This window comes from Gopherus evgoodei, chromosome 1 (assembly GCF_007399415.2).
Source record: "Gopherus evgoodei ecotype Sinaloan lineage chromosome 1, rGopEvg1_v1.p, whole genome shotgun sequence".
NCBI classification, from domain to species: Eukaryota; Metazoa; Chordata; order Testudines; family Testudinidae; genus Gopherus; species Gopherus evgoodei.
This window is the reverse complement of record NC_044322.1, coordinates 54,494,699-54,520,907: the sequence shown is the minus strand read 5'-3', so window position 1 is coordinate 54,520,907 and position 26,209 is coordinate 54,494,699. Positions and strand designations below refer to the sequence as shown.

General features: G+C 42.8%; 1 protein-coding gene across 1 annotated transcript in view; it reads left to right on the top strand.

Moving 5' to 3' along the window:
- The window catches only part of LOC115641366 (histone-lysine N-methyltransferase SETDB2-like), a 91,982-nt gene that overhangs the window by 15,866 nt on the left and 49,907 nt on the right, over positions 1–26,209 (top strand). Inside the window, exons 5-16 of the mRNA XM_030544485.1 lie at positions 3,240–3,305; positions 5,757–5,847; positions 6,485–7,048; positions 7,814–7,933; positions 9,325–9,494; positions 9,954–10,182; positions 12,254–12,400; positions 14,456–14,552; positions 15,632–15,740; positions 16,535–16,869; positions 18,699–18,787; positions 19,957–20,066. Coding sequence (XP_030400345.1) covers positions 3,240–3,305; positions 5,757–5,847; positions 6,485–7,048; positions 7,814–7,933; positions 9,325–9,494; positions 9,954–10,182; positions 12,254–12,400; positions 14,456–14,552; positions 15,632–15,740; positions 16,535–16,869; positions 18,699–18,787; positions 19,957–20,066 — 2,127 coding nt within the window. The remainder of the gene's footprint in view (positions 1–3,239; positions 3,306–5,756; positions 5,848–6,484; positions 7,049–7,813; positions 7,934–9,324; positions 9,495–9,953; positions 10,183–12,253; positions 12,401–14,455; positions 14,553–15,631; positions 15,741–16,534; positions 16,870–18,698; positions 18,788–19,956; positions 20,067–26,209) is intronic.

Genomic DNA, 26,209 nt, shown 5'->3' with positions numbered 1-26,209 from the left:
CTTCAGAGGAAGGCAGGGCCCAACCACTGCTGGTGGCCCTGCGGGAGGGATTGCTGCTGTCCCCCATCACCACCCAGGAGGCTGTGGCCACAAGAAAAGCTCCTGAGGGCTGTGTTTGAGAAACGAATGGCAAGCAATTGGAGGGGACAGGGGAACCCTCACAAAGTTATGTAGCCCTACAAGTATGTACCAATGTTATGTATTTGTCCCACAGCTGCATAGGGTGTCAGGGTGTCCTTTTGAAGGAACTGATGTCATCCTCTGCCTCAACCGTGTGATCCCACCACACTGTGCCAGTTCTTCATCTTCCACTGTGCAAGATGTGTGCATGTACGGCATCCCCTGATTTCTTTTGGCTGCTGGGAACCAGGACCAGTGTGCACATGCATGGGATCCAGCTGTCTGTGCAGAGCCTGTAAACCAGACTTGTCCTGAGCCCACTCAGGATGGAAGCAATCCCCTTCACCCTCACAAAAGCTATACAGTGGATGGCATGCTACGGCATTTGCCATACTGACATCCAGACGGATGCATAGGCTACACCCATGGGATTTGAGTCTACCAAATACACGCTCCATGATCATTCTGCAGCTCTACTGAGTTTGTAACTGAATTCCCATTTTCCAGGATAATTGATGTCAAAATATGGTTTCATGAGCCAAGTATGGAACAGGTATGCAGGGTTCCCCAAAATAACAGCACAGATAGACCGTACAGAACAATATAATTTCTGGGGAATAAAATCTCTTCTTCCTTCTTTCAGTGTTTCCCAAGTTTGTATTCATGAATCTATCTCTGAGGTTCACAGAGCTTTGCAGAATGAGTTAATAGCAATTTTTTTGCTTCATATACCCCTTGTGGTGGGCAAAGTATTGGGATATGGGTGTCATAGATGGCCCCTGCACAGTTTGGAAACCTCATCCTCGGAAATCTTGTTATTTCTGGAACTTTTCTTATGACAACCACCCATGGGTAGCTCACAGTGTTACTTGCCTCACAGACCTGCACAACCACAATCCTAACATTGGACTTTCCAACCCCAAAGTGATTTGCAATGGATCGATGGCTATCTGGTGTGGCCAGCTTCCACAGGATAATAGTCACCCTCTTTTACACCAGCATGGCTTCTCTGAATCAAGAGTTCTGGCGCTGGAGGTTTGGTGCATGCTCCTCAGATGACTTCAGGAAGGTCTGTTTCCTCATTGGGAAGTTCTGAAGCCACTGCTGGTCATCTCTGCTTTCTGAAACGATGTGATCCCACCACACTTTGCCGGTTCTTCTTCACCAGAAGCTACTGTCCACCCAAGAGCATACGGTGGCAATACCGGCATTTACCATATCTGTACCACGTGAGCTGAATGAATTGTCATTGACCCTCAGGGTCAGTCGCCTTCAACATATCAAAGTTCTGCTCAGATTCCTCTGAGCATTTCACCGATCACCTACTCCACTGCATAAATGTTTGTTTCGCAGTAAGGAGCAGGAGCAGAACCAGATCGTCGTTCCGTTGTTCCAAGTCTTCCACCTAACTCATCAGGAATAACAGTGAGGAGCGACGTGATCAGGAACTGCCATTGGCAACTGTATGGGAGAAGGTATCAACAACACACAGCAAACTGGTTCCTAGAGCATTTCCCTGTCTGCACAGAACCCTGGGACACCATCCCTGAATTGGTAGCACTAACATCGCCTAACAGCAGCAGCAGCAGTGTGGATGTGAGTGTATATGTTTACACTGCATTACACCCATGTCCAGCACAGCATAATGTGGACATTTGGCGTGCTGTGGGGAGCATGCATGAGCACGTACATGGTCCAGTACTTGAGTCTGCGTGCAAAAGCATCCCCATTAGGTTGGGAGCTCCAGACCTAAATCCAGGCCTGAATGAGTAAATGGGAAGGGAGCCATGATCAGCAAAAAATTCCTTGCTGCCTCCAAAGGGTTCTTAGTTTGATTTAATATGCGTTTTGACAAGCTCGCTTGAAAACCTGTTTTTCTGCTTTTATTAATGTAATTTGCCAACAACTAATCCTCGGCTTTTTATGTATATGGAGCTGCGATTGTTTATGCATGAGAAATAACTCTGGAGCCTTGTGTATTCATTTCTCTTTAGCGTGTTTTGCACTAGAAGCTGAATTCCCCAGTTAATTGAATGGGTTGTAATTATGATCTCCTGAGAGTCTTTAACTATGGACACTCCATTTTAACTTTAGATTTCAGTAGGAAAAACTTTATAATGGAAGAACTTGGGGAGCCCATTACAAGATCTCTTTGATGGCATTAAGAGGTAGATTTCTTAGGCCTGGTCTACTCACAGTGTTTGTATGGGTTTAACATTTCGGTTAGGACAGTACATTTTTTACCAAAATAGTTATATCAGTACAACTACTAGTGTAGATGGCAGTTATACTACTAGTATAGCTTATTCCCCTTCTATGAGAACAGCTATACTTACAGAAAGTGCCTTTATACTGGTATAACTGCGTTCCACTCTGGGAGGACTGTCCTGCTTAAATGACAACTTAAAAGCAACTAGTATTGTTAAAGTGGTACAACTTTCGTGTATACAAGCCCTCAGTGTCGGTATTATGCAGCATTACAGCAGCACAGTGTTGAACAAGTAAACTTAAACTCCTGTGCTGATGCAATAAAAATTCTCATGCTGCTGATCTATAAAATCCTTGTTATGTTATCACCATGAAATACCAGTGCAAGCTTTTACTGCCATTTAACTGCTGGTATAGTGGTAGTACAATAAGTTACTACATGGCAAACTGGAGTTTGAGACTGACTTTCTCTCTTACTTCCTTGCATTATCCATGCTCTTTAATAAACATTCTAGCTAATTTGAAAATGGCGTTAATTGGCTTTGGAAGAAACAGCATCCAGCCCTCTCAGCAAGAAGATGGTTAGGTAGGAGAGAGGGTGTAAAGACATTAAACTATATTAAAATGTATTAGACTTCTGAAATGCCAATCAGAAAAAAAACCCTCCACAAATTCCCCAAAGTCCAGGGAATTCTCAGTTCTGAGTTACAGCTATCAGGACCAGCTGTAACATTATTGTAGCAAATGTAGGCCTCTATCGGGGATGTGTTGCAGTGCTTAGATTCTAGTGTAGCAGGGATAGAAGTTACTGTGGGAGGCTTATGCTCTGAATTTCCTGTTATTTGTCAATCATTCCTTTTAATTACACATTGTTATTTAGAAACAATATATGTGTTTTGTTTTGTAAACAGAATGCTTCCAAGCTTTGATACTGGTGGATAGAGCTGATGGAAGCAATCTCTTAGCATTGACAGATGGTATGTGTGCAACTCAACTCCATTTATTCTACACTCTCCAATACTTTATCTTGATTTAATCAACAGGAGCATAAAGTTGAATACAATAAGCCTGAAAAATCAACTACTATTGCATGTAGACCAACTGTAGTGTTAGTCTAATCAGGCCCTACTGTGTTTTCTTTTCCTTGGTTTTCACAGCTGTAGTATGTATGTATAGTTCCCTTCAAGTGAAGATGTGATATTTTAAATTAGAAGCATCATGTTTTCTGGCATAGCAATTAGGGAGAGAAGAAAGGTTGAGCTCTTGATGTATTTCCTTGTCAAGCCATAAAACGTGGTGATAGATGTGAGTAGCTTATTTCTTTTGGAAGTAAACAAAGGGTTTTGGAAATGGGTCAGGGAATTCATAATGGAAATGACTAAATTTTTTTGGCTTATCACTTTAGTAATTCCTAAAAGAGCAGAAGAGGAAGAGGAAAAGCTTGGTGCAGACAGTAACGCACTGACAAACAGCTCATTCATGGCCTGATCCTACTTCAGGGTTTGTCAAACTTCATTGCACCACAACCCCCTTCTGTTACAAAATTTATTGCATGACCCTGGGAAGGGGAACTGAAGATCAAGCCCCTCTGCCCTGGGCAGGAGGGCCAAAGCTGAAGCCTGAGCCCTGACCCCCCAGGGGCGGAGGGTGAAGCTGAAACTTGAGCGCTTCCGTCCTGGGTGGGGGGGGGGGGCTGTAACCTGAGCAGAACCACACAGGGCTGAAGCCCTCAGGCTTCAGCTCCAGCGTTGGGTGCTGGGGCTCAGACTTTTGGCTTCAGCCCCATGCCCCAGCAAGTCTAACACCAGCTCTGGCAACGCTATTAAAACAGGGTCGCGACCCACAGTTTGAGAACCGCTGTCCTAGTTGCTCGAGTTTCCCATTGATATTAAGTGAGGGTTGCAGGATCAGGATGTTTATCTGCATCAAATCTCAGGCTGAGTCTACACGACAGATCTTACAGCAGCACAACCACTATAAAGTCTCCTGTGTAGCTGCTCTCCTATCAGCATGATTAAACTATCCACAAGGAGCAGCGATAACTGTGTCAGTGGGAGAGCATCCAATGCCAACATAGCGCTGTCCATGCTGGCGCTTTTGTCAGTGAAACTTTTTTGTCGGTCGGGGGTATGAAAAAAACACTCCTATGACCAACAAAAATTTTACTGACAAAAGTGCTAGTGTAGCCGTAGCCTGAGTCTTGTATTAGCACCTAAATTAAAAGAATGTTGTTCACCTGGTTTAGGTCCACAATGTGATTTTCTCTTTAGTCTAATGATCTGGAGGGCATGTCCATTCACAAACTGGTGAATTTAAACCACTGTAGAAGTGATGAATATTCTCTCTTCCTGTCTGCAACCTATTGAAACCCACCATTTGTCAAACAGAAATTATAAATATCAGACTTCTCTCTTGCCCCACCCTCTGCCCCATACTTTACTATTTCTGTAAGGCCTCAAGAAAAAATGTAGTGATTTGCCTTAGAAGAGGAAGCATTAGTTAACCAATCCTATTCCCAGTGCTGACAATATTAATGATGCAGGTTTGTAGGGTTTAAATTATTGTATTAATTGAGGGCGATGCAGGTGTGCAGGGTTTAAAATTACTGCATATTAAGAGAAGTTATTTATTTTTTGCCTTTGAGTAAAACTTTTATAAGATCCCTTTAAATCTGATGTTTTATTTCATTATACTTTTCATCTGTCATTAGTTAATTCTATCTAAAATATAGCATTGCGTCATGTGGTGTAGAGGAGATGATAAATCCAGACGCTTGTGTATGTGAATAAATGCTCTGTAGAGTATTTCAGTAAAGCAGTTACTGAGATGATGCAGTCAGTCTCCTAACATAAAAATTAAGGGCCAAACTGTGTCCTTATTTGCATCCCATAAAACTCTACACACTACACTGGGATTGCATAATATGTGAGTCAGTTCACAATGTGGCTCAGACTATGCAAACTCTGGGTTATATTTTATGTCAGTTTTTTAATAAACCAATATCTCTGCTGTCGCTCTGTGTATGTATATTTTCTATATATAGTATCTATATGAACTTCCAGGGTTGCCACTTGATCAAACTTGGATTTAGGGCAGATGCAGTTCAATATTCTGAACCTTGGGGGCAAGTGGGAGGTAGTAGCCCATTTCTCCGCAAATTTATCGAAGTCCTGTAAGCGGCATAATGAAATCTGTTCCGCTGGAGATTCTCTCTTTAGTAAGGTTTATCTACGTTCTCCAGTGTAGTTTGTTTTTATTAAACTGTTTCATTAGCACACACTCTCTCTTTTTCTTTTTGGCTAGTGTAATTCACAAAAGTGAAGTGTCTTTAATGTATTTTGGTATCTGATAATGTGGTGGCTTGTTGTAAGTTTAATTGTAAAAATGTAATGTGGATTGCTGAAGTCTTTGTATTTTAATTTTTAAAGTAAACGATGTGACTACTGAAGATGAGATGCAAAGAAGCAAACCTAGCTTACAGCCTTCTGTATCAAATGAAAATACAACAGGTTCTCCTTTGTGAGTATACAGGTTACATTTCATTTCAGTTTACTATAGCCAGTTCTTTTAAATATTCTTTGTCTTGCACAAGAGACTTTGGCATTCACACTATAAAATTAACTGTTTAAACACAACTTTGAATCATGGTTATGATCGAAATCTCAACCTGATCTGTGTGGAAGACTTGAATGTCCTCCAAGTTACAACAGGAGGGTGTGTTTTTGCCTGTAGGGAAGGGCTAGAGTGATACAGTTTCGCTATGTATGAAGGTGTGCAGTTAAAGCCATGGATAGTTAAGGTACTGGTCTGGGACTCGAGATTTGAGTTCAGTTCCCAGCTCTGCCACAGTGTGCAGGACCTTGGGTAAGTCACTTAAACTCTGTACAGTTCAGCTGCTGTTCAGTAAAGTGGGGTTTATAATATTTCCTTTATCTTGTCTATGTAAAGTGTAAGTTTTTTGGGACAGAAGCATGATGGCTCATACAGTGCCCAGCAAAGAGGCCGTGATTGCCGTTGAAACAGTGGACTTCATGATTGGGATCAAGAGTTGTTTTCTCCCCCAACTGAAGAAGTTTGAATAATTAAAAACTGAATCTTTGATTGGTAATTCAAGGCACGGTTCAAATTATTATTTATTTTTTTGTGATTCTAACAGAAGGGAGGCGAAAGAAACCTCACACTCGGGGAATGAAGACGTATGTCGTGAAACAAGGGAGTTACCTTTAAAGCTGCGTTACCAGAATCATGCCTGCTCTAGTGTATGTCTTGCCAACAGACCACTGAACTCATACAAGGGGGAAAACCCTCTTAAAATACCAATCCTGTGTCATTTCCAGAGACGACATGCAAAAGCAAATTCGCTTTCAAAGTCACTTGATGTGAATTATAAGGCCCCCTGTGGGAGGAGTCTGAGAAACTTTCAAGATGTGCAGAATTACCTGTTTGAAACAGAGTGCAACTTCTTATTTGTCGATCACTTTTCTTTCAACACATACGTACAGCTGGGCAGAAACACTCTGAACCGAGAAGCACTTGTATTTGATTTTGATATCAGCAATGGAGCTGAGTCTGTGCCCATTTCCTTCTGTAATGAAGTTGACAGTACAAGATTACCTTATTTTAAATATAGGAAGGCCTCATGGCCACGTGGGTACTATCTGAACAACTTCTCCAGCATGTTTCTTGACTCATGTGACTGTGCAGATGGCTGCACAGATAGGTAAGTAGAAAAAGTTGACCTCTATCTAAAGCCAAGTCATACAGGTGGCCTGAATAACATGAAAGGAGACTGTCAAATTTACTGTGTGCATTTAGTAATATAGTCACTTTGTCTAATAACACACAGGATAACAAAAGCCTTCGATGTCCAAATTAAAAGCTCTAGCTCTGCTGTACGTGCAGAAGAGTGGGGAGGAGCAGATCTATTGCCTGCTCCTCTCATCCACTTGCAGGCTCTTTTTCCACAGGAGTTGAGACTTTCTGGTTATGTAGGGAGTTGGGCCAGAGCCAGCCAGGCGTTGTTCACAACAAACTTTTGCGGCGATAAGAGTGTAAGATAATAGTGACAGAGTCAGTGTTATCCTCTGTCGCTCCCCAATCTGCATTGTGAACTCTAGTCATTTTCTGATCGGGGGAGGGAGATGGTGAAGCAGTGGCAGGTACCAATGCCATCATAGTACAGATTTTGTTCCGTTTGTTTATTTTGTGTATTAGATAGTATTTTATGTAGTCAATTTCGCTGTGTCCCCCAGTGTAGTTAGTCCCCATCCTGCCTGTTGTTGTTTGGGCCTTCTACAGGACACAGTCAAAAGCAAAATTCTTGAAGTGGGCAAATGTGATTGTAGACTGAAAAAAATGGTGGTGGTTTGGGGGGGCTGAAAGTACTTAGGAAAACATAGGTTTCAAATTGATCAGATTTAAAGTTAGTTTTGTCCCTTTAATCACATCCTTATTTTCACATGACATTTTACTGTTGCCCTTCTAGGTCAAAATGTGCATGCCTACAGCTGACTGCAAAAGGCTGCTTTGAAAATTCTGCCTCACCAAGTAACAGAGCATCTTGTGGTTACAGGTATAAAAGACTGGATGGACCTGTCCCCAGTGGGTAAGACACCTAGAGTTTACACTGGTATTTTATCCACATACAGTTATAGTATAGCTTTGAGCAGGGGATTGGACTAGATGACCTCCCGAGATCCCTTCCAACCCTGATATTCTATGATTCAGGCCACGCTTAAATAGCTTTTGGTTAGCCAGCATCTTGGGGATGGCATTATAGTGGTTGTATTGAATGATCATGGTGAAATGGGGAAAGTACTTTTGTTTTGGAAGCCACAGCATGGGTTTTGTATTACAGGAACTATTTTTTTATACTTAGTTCAGCTTGCAAGACTAGCATGATAGATCTCAAAGCACTTTACAAAGGAGATCACTATCTATCACTATCACTATCAGACAGAGAAGCTGAGGTACAGACAGGTGAAGTGATTTGTTCAACATCACCAGTAGGCCAGCGTCAGTGCTAGGAATAGAGCCCAGGTTTCTTGGGTTCCAGTCCAGTGCTCTGTCCACAAGGCATACCCCCCCCCACTGATGGTATGTCTACAACTGCAATTAGACACCTGTGGCTGGCTTGTGCCAGTTGACTCGGGCTAAGGGGCTGTTTAATTGCAGTGTAGACATTCAAGCTGGAGCCTGGGCTCTAGGACATGCCCACGTTGTAGGGGCCTAGAGCCTAGGCTCCAACTCAAGCATGTACAGTTAGACAGCCTCTTAGGCTGAGTCCTGCAAGCCTGAGGCAGATGGCATGGGCTACCTGCAGGTTTTTAACTGCAGTGTAGGCATACCCATAGTGCATGTACTGTGGTAACATGGCATTGAACCTGGGAGCTGCCAGATCACAGCTGGCTCTTGTATGACTCCTTACGGAATGAAAGCCCTCACTGAAGTTGTTCCAACGTTTTGACAAACATCTCCACCCCAAAATGTCCCAAGCTGGGGATATTTTAAAAATCAGAAAAATCCAAGAGTCCCTGACAGCCATGACAAAGTCCATCCAGGTTGATTGATTGCTCTTTTACACTTTTAAATATGTTCCAAGGGTAAAAGGGGGCGCTTCATTAAATCACTTGTCAAGGCTGCAGAATCTATGTTGCATAGCTCAACTTAGGTAATATAACTATGGTATATATTTCTCACTCATCCCTGAGGGTGACCAGCTGTCCCGTTTTTAAACGGACAGTCCCATTTTTGGGGACTTTTTCTTATATAGGCGCCTATTACCCCTAACCCCCGTCCCGTGTTTTCACAGTTGCTATCTGGTAACTCTATCATCCCTGAAAATCTGATGGACTCTTGTAAGTGTTCAATCAGGAATGGTGAAGGCTAAACTCTAGAAGTGCAGTGATTTGCCCATTCTTTTCTAACCAGGTGTCTTTGTCTTTTCAGTGAGCTGCTCTTTTATTTGCTTTTATTTCATTTTTCTTTTTCTGGCAGAATTTACGAATGCAACTTATCGTGCAAGTGTGACAGAATGAGGTGTCAGAACAGAGTAGCACAGCATGGCATCCAAGTTCGGTTGCAGGTGATCAACACGGACCGGAAGGGCTGGGGCGTCCGCTGTCTAGACGATATTGACAAAGGAACGTTTGTTTGCACTTATTCAGGTAACATAAAACAATGTCTGAAAGATTCTAGCACCGTCATTCTCAAGCTGTACTTTGTGGAGCCCTTCCTAGAGGTCTGCAAACTGCAGCATTTTAAGAACCAAGCAGTGAGCGGGATATGCTGGGTTGGGAGGCCAGATATGTCCATAAAATCTCCTTTTCACTGTGCACTAAATAATAGAAAAAAGCTTAGAAAACAACTGCAATTTAGTGGTGCTAGCCAAGCACTCAGACCATTCCAAGGTTAGATTTCTGAGACTACTATCTCAAAGGTACTATCCCTTGCCCCAAAAGCTTGTCTGTTCTGTGCTAGATTCCACAAGGACAGCTCCCTTGCTGAATGAATGGTGTTTGCATTTCACACTCACAAATAGTGGACTTGCCCCTGCTGAAAATATAACTGCAAGGTGGGTCAGAGTGAACATGGACTAAACTAAAAACCTTCTGCTTTTCTTCTAGGCAGGTTGATGAGCAGAGCTGAGCCTCAGGAAACCAGAGATGTAAATTATGAGGCTGAAAAGAAGGATGCTGTGAATGACACAAGCCTCAGCTCACTTTCAGTAAAGAGAAAACTGGACACTGCTTGTTCAGATTCTGAGATCGAACTTATCCAGACTGGTAAAGATAGCATTAACAGGAGGTGTGAAACTTTATCTCAGCCTGTGGATGATGAATATAAACCAGTTGTGTAAGTTGTAGTAGCAGATTTAACGTAAAGATGACGGTATGCTACTATTATAGACTATTCAAAAAAGAACTAGATAAGTTCATGGAGGATAGGTCCATCAATGGCTGTTAGCCAGGATGGGCAGGGACGGTGTACCTAGTCTTTGTTTACCAGAAGCTGGGAGTGGACATCAGGGAATGCATCACTTGATGATTACTTGTTTTGTTCATTCCCTCTGGGGCACCTAGCATTGGCCAATGTCAGAAGACAGGATACTGGGCTAGATGAGCAATTGGTCTGATCCAGTATGGCCGTTCTTATCCCAGAGCAATACCCACAGTGGAGCTTGAGTGTGTTCAATTGAGCAGCCTTTTTCATATTTTTTTTTAACTTATTTTTTCTGATATTTCTTCAGATAGGACTCAATTGTTTCTATGAATTAAGTTTATTCCCAACCCATCTGGAACTTTCTTGGCATTTTCCAGGAATCACATAAGTCTCCTGAATGAATACATGTTTGTACTTGAGCTTTCATGGTTATAGTTCATTATGTTAATTTGAAAAGGGAGCTATGACTTTCATAATTTTCTCCAACCATGCAGTATTTTAAATTAATCACTAATTGTTCTCCCAACCCTTCACTTCTCACCATTTTGAACTTTGTAGCAACAGACTAAGGTCTGGTCTACACTACAGGGTTAGTTCAGTGCAAGGCAGCTTACGTTGACCTAACTATGGAAGTGTCTGTGCTTAAATTTCACTCCCACCAAAGTAATAACTCCATGTCCACGAGCGGCATAGAGTCCAGGTCAATACAGTTAAGTCACCATAACACAATTTAGACACTGCCTTGCTTACATCAACTGTAACTGGCTTTCAGGAGGTGTCCCACAATGCCCCACACTGACGGTACAATCGATACAAGTGCTCCTAGTGAGGATGTGCACTGCCATTACAAGGAACACCATGTAGACATGTAAAAGCGATGTCATTACTGTGATGACTGAATGCCGATGTCAGTTGATTTAATTCTGTAGTGTATACATGGCATACGGCCCCAATCTTGCAGTCAGTTTCATGGAAACGCAATAGTGTGTTCAGTGAGGGGAGCTCATCTTGGGAGCCTTCGTAGCCAGTGAGAATTTCCAAAAACAAACGATGGCTTGTCTGTAAAGTAAACTTGTTACTTTGGCAGCATGGGTGGCCGGTGAAGCTTCTCCTGGAGGAGGCTAGCTCCCTGCCCCACCTGTTCTGCCTGCGGCCCCACACACACTCTACCCCTGCTCCATCCTGGCCCTGCCCTCTCCCCTCTTGCAGTGTCCTGTCATGAGACAACTGCCCGCAAAACCCTGTCCCTCCTCACTCCACCTCCACCCAGTCCCTCACCAGATCACCTACCCACTGCATTTCTCCTCACCCCTCCTGCCGCTCACCTCCTCGCCTACCCGCTGCGAGAACCCCCTGCCACCTGCGTCTTCACCACCCCGCTCCCCATGTCCCTCCTCCACCTCCCTCCCCCGCCAAGGTGGAGGGGTGAGGAGAGGAGAGATGCTGCAGCCGGTGGGGACCTCTGGAGAGGGGGGCATGGAGTGGAGGAAGACTTACCAGGCAGCAGCAGGTGGTGGGGACCTTAAGAAAAAGGTGGAACAGGGAGAGGGAGGGGAAGGGTTGGAGCCACAATGGCCCAGGTATCCAGCGGCAGGTCAATGGTGGCTGTGTCAGGGAAGGTTTAACCTTCCCTGTCCTATTATACCCACCACCCATGTTTAGCAGGCAGCATGATGTAGTATTTACAGGAAAAAGCCAAAAGTCAGATCTTGTGAATTCTATTCCTTGCCTGCCATGTGACCTCTGAAACTTTCTCCCTCAGTTTACCCCTCCATATAGTGGGTGCAAATCTTTATTACCTCATGATAGAGATTTATTGTGAGGCTCCATAAAGCACTTTGAGATCCTCAGATAACCAGCTCTTTAAAACAGCTACCAGTATTTTGTATGGAATCTTCCCTGAACACTGTCTCTCAAAACACTTGGGTCAGGCAGTAAACCAGGAATTGTGGGCAAGGCAGTGACTGCATGTGTATATTTTCAGTCGTGAGATGAAAGGTGGTGAAAAGCTACGGGAAGGAGGATGGCTGGTCCCAAACTGCAGGAGCTGTAGGAGAGAAGGCTTTTGCAGTAACATGGTCAAGACTGCGTGGAGAGTCAGAGAGGGAAGTAGAGAGAGAAGGTCTGTGAGGTAGGCTGGAGCAAATCACAAATGATTCAGAGACATAATATTTGTATTCACAAACTATAACAACTATGAAATTGATAGCAAAGCTAACACACGCCAATTCCATAAACCAAGCCAGTTGTCCATATTCAGACTTGCATTTTCAACACCACGACACAATCCAGTTTGGAATGAATCACTGTATAAATTATACAGTTATCAGTGATTAGCCAAATTTGACTACTATTATATATATTAAAAGGTACAGGAAACACCATTTTTAAGCTACATTTACTGCACCACTATACTAGATTTTACTTGATTATTTCCAGTATTTAGAATAAGAAAGATTCAAACTCCTGTGTTAAATTCCTACCGGCAGGGAGCACTTTCTTTTCTTTTCTTTTCTTTTCTTTTCTTTTTTTATCTTTCAAAAATAAAAAAAAAAGCCATCAGACCAGGGATCATGAGAGACCGTTAGCATGATTGGCATAGGGGTCATGAATACAGGTTGTGTTGTTCAGGACAAATAGACTGTAATCCACATACTACTGCATATGTTGTATCACTTCAGCTTCTGAACTTAATATAGGTCCCACAGTCTTAAAGAAATCTAAAAGGATAATATTTGTTTGCTTCCATCTGTAGCACGGGAAAAATCGTGACCTCTGTATAAGGAGTAGGGTTATATTAATTTGGTAAAATTATAAGATTTCTGTAGCAGGGACTGTCACTTACTGTATGATCCTACAGGTGACTAGCACAACACAACTGCATCCTAGTTGATGCCTGTAGATGCTGCTGCAGTGTAAATGGCTCATAATATTAAACCAAAGCTGACTGTGAATAAAAAGTTTAATTTCTAAGGGTCATATCCTGTCTCCCTACCTTTCCCTGCTGTTAAGGCAGTGTGCCGGGGTGCTCCACTCACTGCTAGGATGTCTCCTCCTGGTCATTCTGGGGAATAGCTGATCAGGTCAGCGCCCTTTCCCATGGTTGCTAGCCGTCCCTCTGTGTGTCTCTGCCAGTTTGCAGCCCCTGTCTCACTCCACCTCTTTGTGACTTGACCCTCCGACCAGATCACCGAATGGTTTCCCCTTCTGGGGTTGGAAAGTCTTTCCTTGCCAGCAGGCCTCGGCAGTTGTCCCATTCACTGCCTCGTAGTGCTTCTCCCTCAGTGGCTAGCCGGGGAACCCGGGCCCACCTTCTACTCTGGGTTCCAGTTCAGGGACCCTCTAGCCAGCAGCCAAGGTCTGTTCCCTTCTAGACCTTACTGCCTTTCCCTGAGCCCTGTCCTAACTTCCTGGCCTCCTCCCTCTGTGGGTTGGCCAGGCCAAACGCAACTCCCCTTCTCCCAGGAGTGACTGCAGACTTTCTCAGCAGTCCCTTTCTGCTGCCAATTTCCAGACTGCCTTTATAGCCCCAACCCAGCTCCTTTCTCCTCAGCTGGGCTCCCTCACTCAGGGGATTACTTGGCCACCTGACTCCTCTCAGCTATGGCCTGTTGGGTTAACCAGCCCCCTTCTTAGTCTGCATTAACCCTTTCAGGGCAAGTGTGGGGTGAACACCCCATCACAGGGAGTTACAGTTCTTTTAGGGTTTGTAGGATTTTGTTTGTTTCAGTAGTATGTTTACAGTCTCTCTCCTTGCAAATTGAGGTATTAACAGCTGTAACAGGGAAAACCTAGAACCCTGAATGTAGATACTTTTAGTTCAGTGATGAGCATGGTACAAGAACCTAGATGGATGAATAGATAGAATTTGGTTCTTGAGAGGAACATTAAGAAAGAACTGATTCGGTTTGTTTTTAAAATGTCTGTGGGATATATAAGCAACTCTCAGTCTCCTTTAACAATAAACATGAGCAGTGTATGATGGACTGCCTTTTAAGAACATCAGTGAGGCCAAAACCTGCAGTCTCTGCTGGGGCAAAACTGCCACAAGATTTCTACTGAGTATCGACTGCAGGCTTTGCAGTCTGTTCTTTACAAATTGGAAAATATTAGTGAAGTAGGTATTGCAAGAGTTCTTTTATCGGTCTTTAGTTTTGCATAAAATCCTTTTCTCATCTCTGTGCAGGGTTCAGAACTATGGATATAATCCAAGGAATCTGAGAAGTCCAGCCATTAGGCCTAAAACCAGAACTGCTATTCTTCAGACTCGCCGGCTAAAGATGGTAAAAATGCGGAATAACAGATTGTATTCAGAATTATACATATTCAGTGAGGTGGGAAGGCAGTTATTTATGACCTTATATCAGTACACCTGGCAAGATTTTTTTTTAAACAGCCTTTCTTACTTGCATCTACCATGGGACTTCTGCAATACAGCCCTGTCTGCTGCTGGCACTGGCCCCGTCCCTTTCCCCATGTCCCTGCCAACATGTGCACAGTATGTATTCTTTGAGCTGTCTCTGAGACTAGCACTAAATACTCTCACAGCCTCCTCACTTTCCTTTCCTGCACATGTACGCAGCCCCCAGGACTGTCTCCAGGAAACAACCCTCCCTTGAACTGTAAGCAACTGTCTCTCCTCCCAGCAACTGCAACATCTTCCATGTACCTCCTAACTAATGAAACAGGAGAGGAAAAGATAAACACTGTTGGGAACCAAACTCAAAGCTGTAGCATCCCTTGCTTCACTAGTGGTCAGGGTCTTATGCTCTGCTGCTACGGCAGACTGGAGAATTTGATCTGCCACATGATCTAATATAGAGAGGCAGGAAGTATCCGCTCAGGACATGTGCACAAGAGGAGGTGCTGGTCGCACTTGAATTGGCCGTGCTAGTATCAGTGAGTGATAGCTTCACAGCTGATTCAAGCAACGTGTATGAGAGCTTCATACTAGGAACAGACAGTATTGGAAGTCCCATGATTAGTGACTGGTTTGTAGTGAAAGGGGAGGAATCTTGCTGACCCAGTCCATTTCAGTTAGCTCTGCATACAGAGCTAGCGTAGGCCCTGATTCAGCAAAACACTTAAGCATGTGTTTCAATCCTATTGAAATCAGTGGGAGTTAAAGTGAAACCCATGCTTAAGTGTTTTGCTGAATTGGGGCCTACGTTCTGGAAGGCTTGTGTGAATAATTCTGAATTATGATGTCTAGGCTTGGAATTTAACCTGCTAAAACTCGATCAAAACAACAGATTACAGTAGATTTGAAACTTTAACTCCAGGGCCTTAATGCCCGGTTGTCTTTGGCTCTTGATGCAGAGATACATAGAACACAGTACCTCACAACCTTATTTCTTTTAAGGGAATTGCTACACTGGTGCATGATGCCAGCTCAGATGAAGATGATAGTTGTCAGCCCCAGCAGTCAACCAAAACGAAACTAACCATTGGAACCAAGAAAGGAAAGGAAAGTAGGTTTGCATAGTTATAAATATTACATTGGTTAGCACACTTGTGCCCAGTCAGGTGATACAGTTGCACTGTAAAAAAACAATCTTTGAATGTGTGCAAATAAGCCAATAAGCCTTAGCAGCCACTCAGTTTTACTTATTACACCATAGACGTGGATAGTGCTTAAAGACTCAGAATTTAAAGATAAATAAAAGTTTCCTGCCCTGAGTAGTCTACAGTGTAATGGCCTGATCCTGTAAGATCTGAGCACTCCTGGAGAGGTAGTAAGCATCCTGTATTTTGCTGCCTCCAGTGGAAGTTTGGGGGGCGAAGGGCAGAATCGAGCTATTTATTAGGCATGACACAGCAATGGTTAGCAGTAAGCAAAGAGGGGCAGGGAGATATGGGAGAAAGAAGAGCACAGCTGTAAAAGATCCTGGGAAACATTTGCTGTTGAATATGCATCTTGTTAGCGTCTTATTAAAATGTGGGATGCTGTGCAGAATGCAGGTGTAGGTTTGCAATAAAATACCAGCTGGAAGAAGTGAGTTCTGAGAGAAGATTTGAAACAGGGATGCGGGGGAGACTGGATCATGCACAGGGTTTGGGGGCGCTGTTCAAGGCACTGAGGGGGAAGTAGGCATTTATGGGAAATGACATGGGAAACAAGAAATTGAGCAGGTGGGTATTCAGGGGCAAATAAGCCAAACGCATTTAAGTTTGCAATGTTACCCTTAGTATCATTGCTGTGTCATTTTCAGTTGATGGAAACAAATAACATGTTCTTCTGATCTCTTGAAATTTCTGTTGACAGAACCCAACCTGCAGCAAAAGGTAGGAGAACATGAGGAGGCCATGCAGTATGAGTCAAGCACCACAGATACTGCAAAATCTAAAGAAAAAAGGCCATCTCCAGAAGATGCTAGAGGTGGTAAATCAGCCAGGCTAGATGATGCACATGTTATGAAACAGTCCATGGGCCTACTCCAAAGAGATTACTTCAAAGAGGAAAAAAATAGGAGATCCAAACAAGATCCTCTTTGTAATGAGGAGGCAGGTGGTGATGACACACCTCTGAAGAATTCTAATAAAGACAATATTTATCTATTGGATGCCACAAAAGAAGGAAATGTGGGACGATTTCTTAATGTAAGTAAAAATGGTAAATGTGTGTGCTGGTAAATCACTTTAATTTTTTTTTTAATTGCTTATTTGCACAAACAATAGGTATTAATGAGTTTTGCAAAATTCTACTCTTTTCTTTTCCCAGGATGGGCAGTGTGTATTTTTATTTTGGGGCAGGAAATTAAATAGCCCTAGATGATGAGGATTCTCTGTTTCCTTGCTGCATGTTGGATGGCCTTGCCACTGGGTGCTACACTGGATCAGAGCATGGGCTGGATGCTTGACTACATTGCGGGTCTCCTTTCAGCCCCATCCATGTTCCGAGGCTGTTGTAAACTGTCGGTTGTGTCAATTCAGGGATATGTTACATAATGCTGTGTGAAATCTCCATCCTTACTCCTGACCTGTACAGATGTAAAAACTCTCTACTAAAGAATCCTTCCCAGGTTTCACACTTAACCTAGTGCATGCTGAGAGGGGACCTGGCTGTTCTAGGCAGTGCTGTGTAGCTATCCACATTGTCCAGGTATATACCCAATAACTCTGCCAATTGATTTAATTCAATTGATTGAATTTTCAAAATACTCCCAGCAAAATGAGTACTACAAACTTTCATCTGCACACGCATAGCACTGGCTTTGTTTTTTCCCATGGGCATTTATAGGTATGTCAAGCCAAAATCCGCACAAACATAGAAATTATGCTTCTTAATATAGAACAGAGACAATGATAACCTGTCACATGACTGTTCATGTGCACACACCTGTGTGTGTCTCTAACTGGGCTTCACTGAATTTGAGCTTTATTTTTTTGTAATTTTGACGATTATCAATTTTTATTTAAGCTTTTTTCAATTTTTAACCATTTTAATTTTCAGTTGTGAGAAATTAAGGGGGGTTAGGGTTAGTGTAGTGCTGATAGCAGGGCTGCAGGGGGCTCCCTGTGCAGGTGAGGGGCCTGAGACGTCCAGGCGCAAGGGTTGCTATGGTCCTGGCCCAGCCCCAGGCCAGGGCTGCAAGGAGCAGAATGAGTGAGTGAATGGGACCATGGTAGCTAAGCTGAAGAGGGCACCCAGCACAGCTGAAAGCCAATGACACCTGACCCCTGCAGGTGCAGGCTGTGGTCTTGCTGGGGCAGAGCAAAGACCCCTGGCCTGGGTTGCGAGGAGGCCTCCCTGCTGCTGAAAGGCTCCTGCCTGAGGATGGCCCTGTACTCTGGGCTGTGACAGTAGAGATGCAGACGGCTCCCTGTATGGCCGTGGGGCCAGTGACACTGGATCCCTGCAGGCACTGAGCTTGAGAAAGGCAGCCATTGACAGATGTTTTTTCGTCCGTTTCTGTGTGTTACATGAAATCAATATTTACTGGTACCTAAATATGTAAATAGAATCCTGCCTACCCTCCCTAACTGTAAGCACACCTCACGTCTGCCTGGCAATTTCCACATGCTTGGAATTGTTTTGTTCATGCATGTGCTCCCAAAGATTGCTCTCTTATCTGACAGCGTAGCATTTTTTATTTATTATTGATGGTGATGACTTTTGTTCCTGTGTCAGATAAAGAGAGAAGAATCTCACCATAAACTATTTAAGTGCAGATTGACAAAAATTGTGATTTTTCTAGACAAAATTGTTTTTTTAGAAATGCTGGAGATATTCCTTCCCTCAAAGTGACCTAATTATAGCGAAAACTTCTGCATGCTAAATGTGGGTGATGAAAGAGTGGCAGTGGGGATGTCTTTTCTCTTTTTTTAAGCATGTTACAAATGTTTATGGGGGGGAACATGCAAACATTCTACAGTCAGAGACTGAGCATCCTACTGATTAATTTTAAATCAATTATTTTGTTTCACAGCATAGCTGCTGGCCAAATCTCTTTGTGCAGAGTGTCTTTGTAGAGACGCACAACAGAAATTTCCCTTGGGTGGCATTCTTCACAAACAGGTTGGAACTATCCTTTTTTTTTTTTAATGTTCATTCAAAGCAAAACTGTTAGAAAAGTATTGCATTATTTTCCAGTAGACAAATGTCCCGATGACAAAAACCACATTCTTATTGGTGATGTCATCAGAGACCAAGGCCTGAATGGGTGAGGGAACTAAACTACATAGTCACCACAAGAGAGATGTTTCTCTAGTGCTGTGTGGGGAAAGCTTGCCCTGCGGCTTCCAGTGCTGTACCCGTTCTGTGGAAATCTGGGACTTGTCTTCGGAACTGTCAATTGGCAACCATTTATAAGCATTCTGTTCACTGCACAAAAAATAATTGTTCCTTTTAATATATTTTCCTAGTGGTTGGCTCAGAGAGACAGCATGAGGAACTTGTCATTACCCTAGGTTTTGCAGTCCTTAGACAGAATCATTCCAAAGAGCTAATGTGGTTCCATTAAAACCTATCCTTCAGGAGTTCTTGCAGGTCACAAAGGCTATGTTTACACAGCAAAGAAAAATCCACGGCAGGCCCGTGCCAGCCGACTTGGGCTTGCAGGGCTCAGGCTGTGCGGCTGTTTCATTGCTGTGTATACTAACAGGCATGGGGTGGGAGGGTCCCAGGGGTCAGGATTCCACTCGAGCCTGGAAATCTACCCAGCAATGAAACAGCCCTTCAAGCCTGAGTCGGCTGGCATGGACCAGCCACGGATTTCTCTTTGCCATGTAGACTTGACGATCTCCATATCCAGTGTATGATATTCCAGGGTTTGATTGATGATACACTGTAGTTAGTGAGACTAGACTACTTCTACTGCCATTCAGACACTTTATACGGATTTTTAGTTGAATTTACATAGACATCAGAGAAAGTTGTGTTTGACCTCTGCAACCCAGATCCTAGGACCTGATAAGTCTTAGCACATCCTAGATTTTTCTAATAGAACATTCACAAGGGGGTTGCATACACTGTTGCTTCTAAGGCAGAGCACATTGTACACAGTAGGGATTCCTGGTTGCATCCCTTCATTTCCCACCTGCACCCCTCACAGCTCTCTGTGCCACCCTCCCTTCACCCCACTATTTCAGGAACTCCCTGCAAGTAGTTGGTGGCAAATTGCAAACACAGCACAGAAGTAGATTCAGTTAACTAATATATTAACTGACAGTGGTTTTGTTTCCTAGGCATGTGAAAGCTGGAACCGAACTCACGTGGGATTATGGTTATGAAGCTGGAAGCATGCCAGAGACCGAGATCTCCTGTCAGTGTGGGGTTCAGAAGTGTAGGAAAAAAATATTATAGACAAATGTTTACAACTACCACCATGTCCATGTAAATTTGAAATTCACTTGCAAGAAAGGACTATACTGTGTGCAGCAGAATTACAATTCTCCAATGGACTCATACAAGCCCGTGCACTAGACTAATTTAATCCCTTCCAAGTAAAGGGCCTGTGCTGATGAGATGTGTGAATCTGATTATTTTTAAATGCGCCACTGCTTGCTTTTTCGTATGTAGCAGAAGAAATGGGAAACGTGTTTGTCATAAGCAAAAGCATAAAACTGTATCTAGGCTATTTCTTTGCTTTGGGCTTGTTTTTTCATATTCAAAAATGGAAGTGAGTGGCATGGTATCTAATAAGACACAAAGCAATGTTTATACAACAGCCTCAGTCATTTGGGTTTTTTTTATTTTTCATTGACTGGAACTTCTGGAGAAAATATGGAAAGGTCTGCTGTGTTTGACTGCTTGTAGCATCTTCTACAACTTATTTAGTACACGTTGTAGTCTATTATGAGTCATAAGTATGAAACAAGCCAGGTCTATGCGCCTTCCCTTCGGCATTGAGGTATTTTGTGAGTGAATAGCTTATGGTCTGAGCACTTTAGCTCTGAGTCAACTCTCAGCACTGTATGCCTTTGAGCCAAAATTGCTTTTTTCTGTAGAGCTAAACAATATATTTAATAATTTTCAACTAATGACTTGCTGGAAGCTGTTCCTGGTCCAGGGGAAGTTCAGGGATTTCAGTGTTGTATGAATTCTTGTCACAGTGTGTTCTTAAACTGTGCACAAAAAATGTTATAAGAATCTAGTGATTTAAAAATGGGTCATTTGTGGGATTTGCTCTATCTTGGTAGTCCCTTGACTGAATGACCCCAAATTTGCATCACACATTGTACCCCTTCTCCTGATACTGCACATACTTTTTCAAGGTAGCCTGCCTAAGCCATCTGGATTTTACAGCAAATTGAAAACGCAGCTGTAAATGGAAACTCCATTGCAACTTTAATTATTGTGTGGCTAGGTGCCATTCCTTAACACTACAGTGAACAGTCGTGCATTGGCTGTGCTGCTCAGGAAGGGAAGAGAGGTTCTTTTGGAAACCATTGTGCCTAAATTTGAAATAGAATGTTTTTCAAAAGTTATAGTTACAGCACTGAGACACGTTACTATAGTACGTAAAGTAAAACTCAGTGGGGTATCAAGACCTGCATAGTTTCAGAAGATGAGAAAAAAATAAATCCCCTAATTACAGCTATCCTATGAGGAATAGTCTAACAGAAAATCCTGTAATGGAAAAAGGCATCTTCAAAGATAACTTTCCTAAGAGGGATATTTGCCTATAGACTTGTAAAAAAGCTCCTTTCAAGTTGAAAGGGACAACTTTACCACCAGTCATAAGATGTTGCTAATACTAAGCCAAAGTGGACAGTATTTAGGTAAAGACAGCTGCGACTAATAAAGCAGCTAGAACATCATGAGGCCCTTACAAGTGGAGAATAAAGATTCCTCTGTTTCTGCTAGTAGGTGGTAGAACAAGATGATGCCTCACAGCCAGTCCACTATACAAGAAAAATGCTACGAGGAGTAAAAACCTCACTTCTTCAGATGCAGCTGAAGAAGTGGGTTTTTTAACTCTCAAAAGTTTATGCCCAAATAAATCTGTTAGTCTTTAACGTGCCACCGGACTCCTCATTGTTTTTGTGGATACAGACTAACACGGCTGCCCCTCTGATTAAAAAAAAAATGCTGTTTGATTTCCTGCCTATGGTGTAAAGAATGCAGAAGGCTGGCACAGGAGCAGACAATATGACACAGATTAGATTAATGAATGTGGAGTGAAGTCATTTAAATTAAAATGGTGGGGAATGGGTATGTTTGGACAGTATGTGTAATGGACAGTAGGTGTCATGGACAGTTCTTTTGTGAGTGCTTTGTGATATTCACCAAGCTATACAGGAGGGAGGCTAGGTTTGTCCTCTCCCTCAATCTATTTACATAAGGCTGCATATGTTAGAATAAACTATGGCCTACTTAACTCTAGAATGCCAAGCAACTTTCAGCTATCAGTTTTGTGTACACAGGAGAACACAAATCACTGATTAGTCTCTATGCCATGACTGAAAAGTTCACCGATATGTGTGCAAGTGAAACTGCAGTATAAGGCCCTGGAAATACAAATGATAAAATTATTGTAGAAGAAATGCCAGCTTTCTGTTTGTTTTTGCTGGAGCAAAAGGAAATGTTTATTATTTGTTCGTTTACAAATTATTTTGTACAAAATAGATTTAGGGCCAAATTCTTCCCTCCTGTGATAAAACTTGATGGATATTGACTGAGCTGAAGCAACTTCAGTGGTTCACCTTGTAGAATTTCTGCCAAATAGTCCCTCAGGAATGAGGATTGGGGTGTGGGAGCATTTGCTATATGGAGCTCTCATGACAATGGTAAGGATAGCCATGCCACTGAATGGGGCCAGGACATTCCTAGATGGGTTTCAGGTGTGGGTGGGCAGATGGAGCCTGGCTCTCTAGGGGGTTTTGGGAAGGCATCTCTTTTCTCTGGCTGTCAAGTATCAGAGGGGTAGCCGTGTTAGTCTGGAACTGTAAAAGCAGCAAAGAATCCTGTGTCACCTTATAGACTAACAGACGTTTTGGAGCATGAGCTTTCGTGGGTAAATACCCACTTCGTCATATCCATGTAGTGGAAATTTCCAGGGGCAGGTTATCATAACCTTAGTCCCAGATTTGGACCTTAGCGTCCAAAATATGGGGGTTAGCATGAAAACCTCCAAGCTTAGTTACCAGCTTGGACCTGATACTTGCTGCCACCACCCAAAAAATTAGAGTGTTTTGGGGCACTCTGGTCCCCCTGAAAAACCTTCCCTGGGGACCCCAAGACCCAAATCCCTTGAGTCTCACAACAAAGGGAAATAATCCTTTTTCCCTTCCCCCCTCCAGGTGCTCCTGGAGAGATACACAGACACAAGCTCTGTGAATCCAAACAGAGTGACTCCCCCTCTCCGTTTCCAGTCCTGGAAACAAAAAGGACTTTCCTATTCCCCCAGAGGGAATGCAAAATCAGGCTAGCCAATTCAACACACACCAATCTCCCCTGATTTCTTCCTCCCACCAATTCCCTGGTGAGTACAGACTCAATTTCCCTGAAGTAAAGAAAAACTCCAACAGGTCTTAAAAGAAAGCTTTATATAAAAAAGAAAGAAAAAATACAAATGGTCTCTCTGTATTAAGATGACACAACACAGGGTCGATTGCTTAAAAGAATATTGAATAAACAGCCTTATTCAAAAAGAATACAAATTAAAGCACTCCAGCACTTATATTCATGCAAATACCAAAGAAAAGAAACCATATAACTTACTATCTGATCTCTTTGTCCTTACACTTAGAAACAGAAGATTAGAAAACAGAACTACTTCTCCAAAGCTCAGAGAAAGCAGGCAGCCAGAAAACAAAGACCTCAGACACACAATTCCCTCCACCCAAAGTTGAAAAAATCCGGTTTCCTGATTGGTCCTCTGGTCAGGTGCTCCAGGTGAAAGAGACATTAACCCTTAGCTATCTGTTTATGACACAGGTATATATATGCAGGCAAGCTAGAGATAATGAGGTTAGTTCAGTCAGGGAGGATGAGGCCCTGTTCTAGCAGTTGAGGTGTGAAAACCAAGGGAGGAGAAACTGGTTTTGTAGTTGGCAAGCCATTCACAGTCTTTGTTTAATCCTGAGCTGATGGTGTCAAATTTGCAGATGAACTGAAGCTCAGCAGTTTCTCTTTGAAGTCTGGTCCTGAAGTTTTTTTGCTGCAGGATGGCCACCTTAAGGTCTGCTATAGCATGGCCAGGGAGGTTGAAGTGTTCTCCTACAGGTTTTTTTATATTGCCATTCCTAATATCTGATTTGTGTTCGTTTATCCTTTTCCGTAGCGACTGTCCAGTTTGGCCGATGTACATAGCAGATGGGCATTGCTGGCATATGATGGCGTATGTTACATTGATGGACGTGCAGGTGAATGAACCGGTGATGGTGTGGCTGATCTGGTTAGGTCCTGTGATGGTGTTGCTGGTGTAGATATGTGGGCAGAGTTGGCATCGAGGTTTGTTGCATGGATTGGTTCCTGAGCTAGAGTTACTATGGTGCGGTGTGCATAGCTACAGGAAATGATACAGACAGCTCTGTCGGAGAACACTGTGGCCAACATTTCAACTTACTTAACCACATCCTGCAGCCCTCTGAGAACACTGCATACTGAGAGCACCCCTCCACTTCCTCAGCTACTATACACAAGCCCTTCCTTCATCATGCTACATGACATTAAGAACAGTCACAACCCCCCCACCTACACATTTGTGACATGGTTGCACTCAGTACTTCAGGCATGTGTGCCGCAGTTCCACTGTTTTAAGTATGTACTCTGTGTTCAATGAAGTTTTTTATTATTTACAACTAAGTTTATTATTTATTCGTAACTTGGCTGAAAAATTGCTTTAAAGCATTGCCCAAAGCATAATTGAGGAAAGCACTCAAGGAGGACAGGTGAGGTCCCAGAGTACTGGAGAAGGGCAAACATGGTACCTATATTTAAACAAGGGAACAAGGAGGACCCAGGGAATTACAGACCAGTCACAACCGACTTTCCATACCTGGAACAAATGATTAAATAATCAATTTGTAAGTACCTAGAGAATAATAGGCTGATAAGTAATAGCCAACATGGATTTTTCCAAGAACAAATCATGCCAAACCAACCTAATTTCCTTCTTTTGACAGGGTTACTGACCTGGTGGATAGAGCGAAAGCAGATATGATTTTATCTAGATTTTAGTAAAGCTTTTGACCCAGTCCCACATGACATTCTTGTAAACAAACTGGTGAAATATGATCTAAATTAAATTACTCTAAAGTGGGTACAAACCTGGTTGAAAAACCATACTCAAGGAGTATATATCAATAGTTCACTATCAAATTATGAGGATGTACCTAGAGGGATCACATGGGGATCCATCCTGGGTCCAGTACTATTCAATATTTTAATTAATGACTTGGATAAGCATGTATACTTATAACATTTGCAGGTGAAACCAATTGGGAGGGGTTGCAAGCATGTTGGAGGACAGAGTTAGAATTCGAAAAGCCCTTGATCAATTGGAGAACTGGTCTGAAATCAACAAGATGAAATTCAGTAGAGACAAGTGCAAAGTGCTACACTTAAAGAAAAATCAAGTGCACATATACAAAATGGGAATAACTGGCTAGGTGTTGAGGGAGCTGGGGGTTATAGTGGATCACAAATTGAATATATAGAACCAATTATGTGATGCAGTTGCAAAACAGGCTAAGATCATTCTGGGTGGTTCCACATTAGTGATGATGAGACGTCAGAGCAACTGACTCCTGAAGAAGAGGCTGAGGAGACAGAGGCTTGGGCCAAACCACTTAGCCAGCTGTGGCAGAATCACCCTCAGAATTTTGAGGCAGAAAAAGAATATAATCAGACCATGGCTCAGCAGCCCCCTCACTGTGCTGTATGCAGGTTCTTCCAGACATACCAGGTAGGCATCCTGGACTTCTCCCAGAGCTGTTCTTTGTATGGCAGAAGCTGAGGGAGAAGGCAGCTGCCACATTCCTCCGGATTTTGTAAACTAGTAGGTTGTGAATTTATTTGAAACAACATTATTCTAAATCTGTTGCTAAATAAGATCCAGTAAATAGTATTGCTGTCCCCTTTACCAACTCAGGTTGAATCAAACCTGCATATATTTTGATACTTCCCTCCTTAGCTCTGGCTGAACTCAAACTTGTTAAATTTCTATCAAAGTTATGTGCACAGCACCTCGCTTTCAAATTAATTCTTTCTTGAAAACTAAATTTTAGAGACTCATCTTAACCCTGCTTTCTGATGGTAGGGATGGGGAAAGAAGCTTTCCATATTTAATATAAAGGAAGAGAACTGGATATAACGGGTAGGCAACCTATGGCATGTGTGTTGAAGGTGGCACACAAGCTGATTTTCAGTGGCACTCACACTGCCCAGGCCCTGGCCACTGCTCTGGGGGGGGGGCTCTGCATTTTAATTTAATTTTAAATGATGCTTCTTAAACATTTTGAAACCTTATTTACTTTACATACAACAATAGTT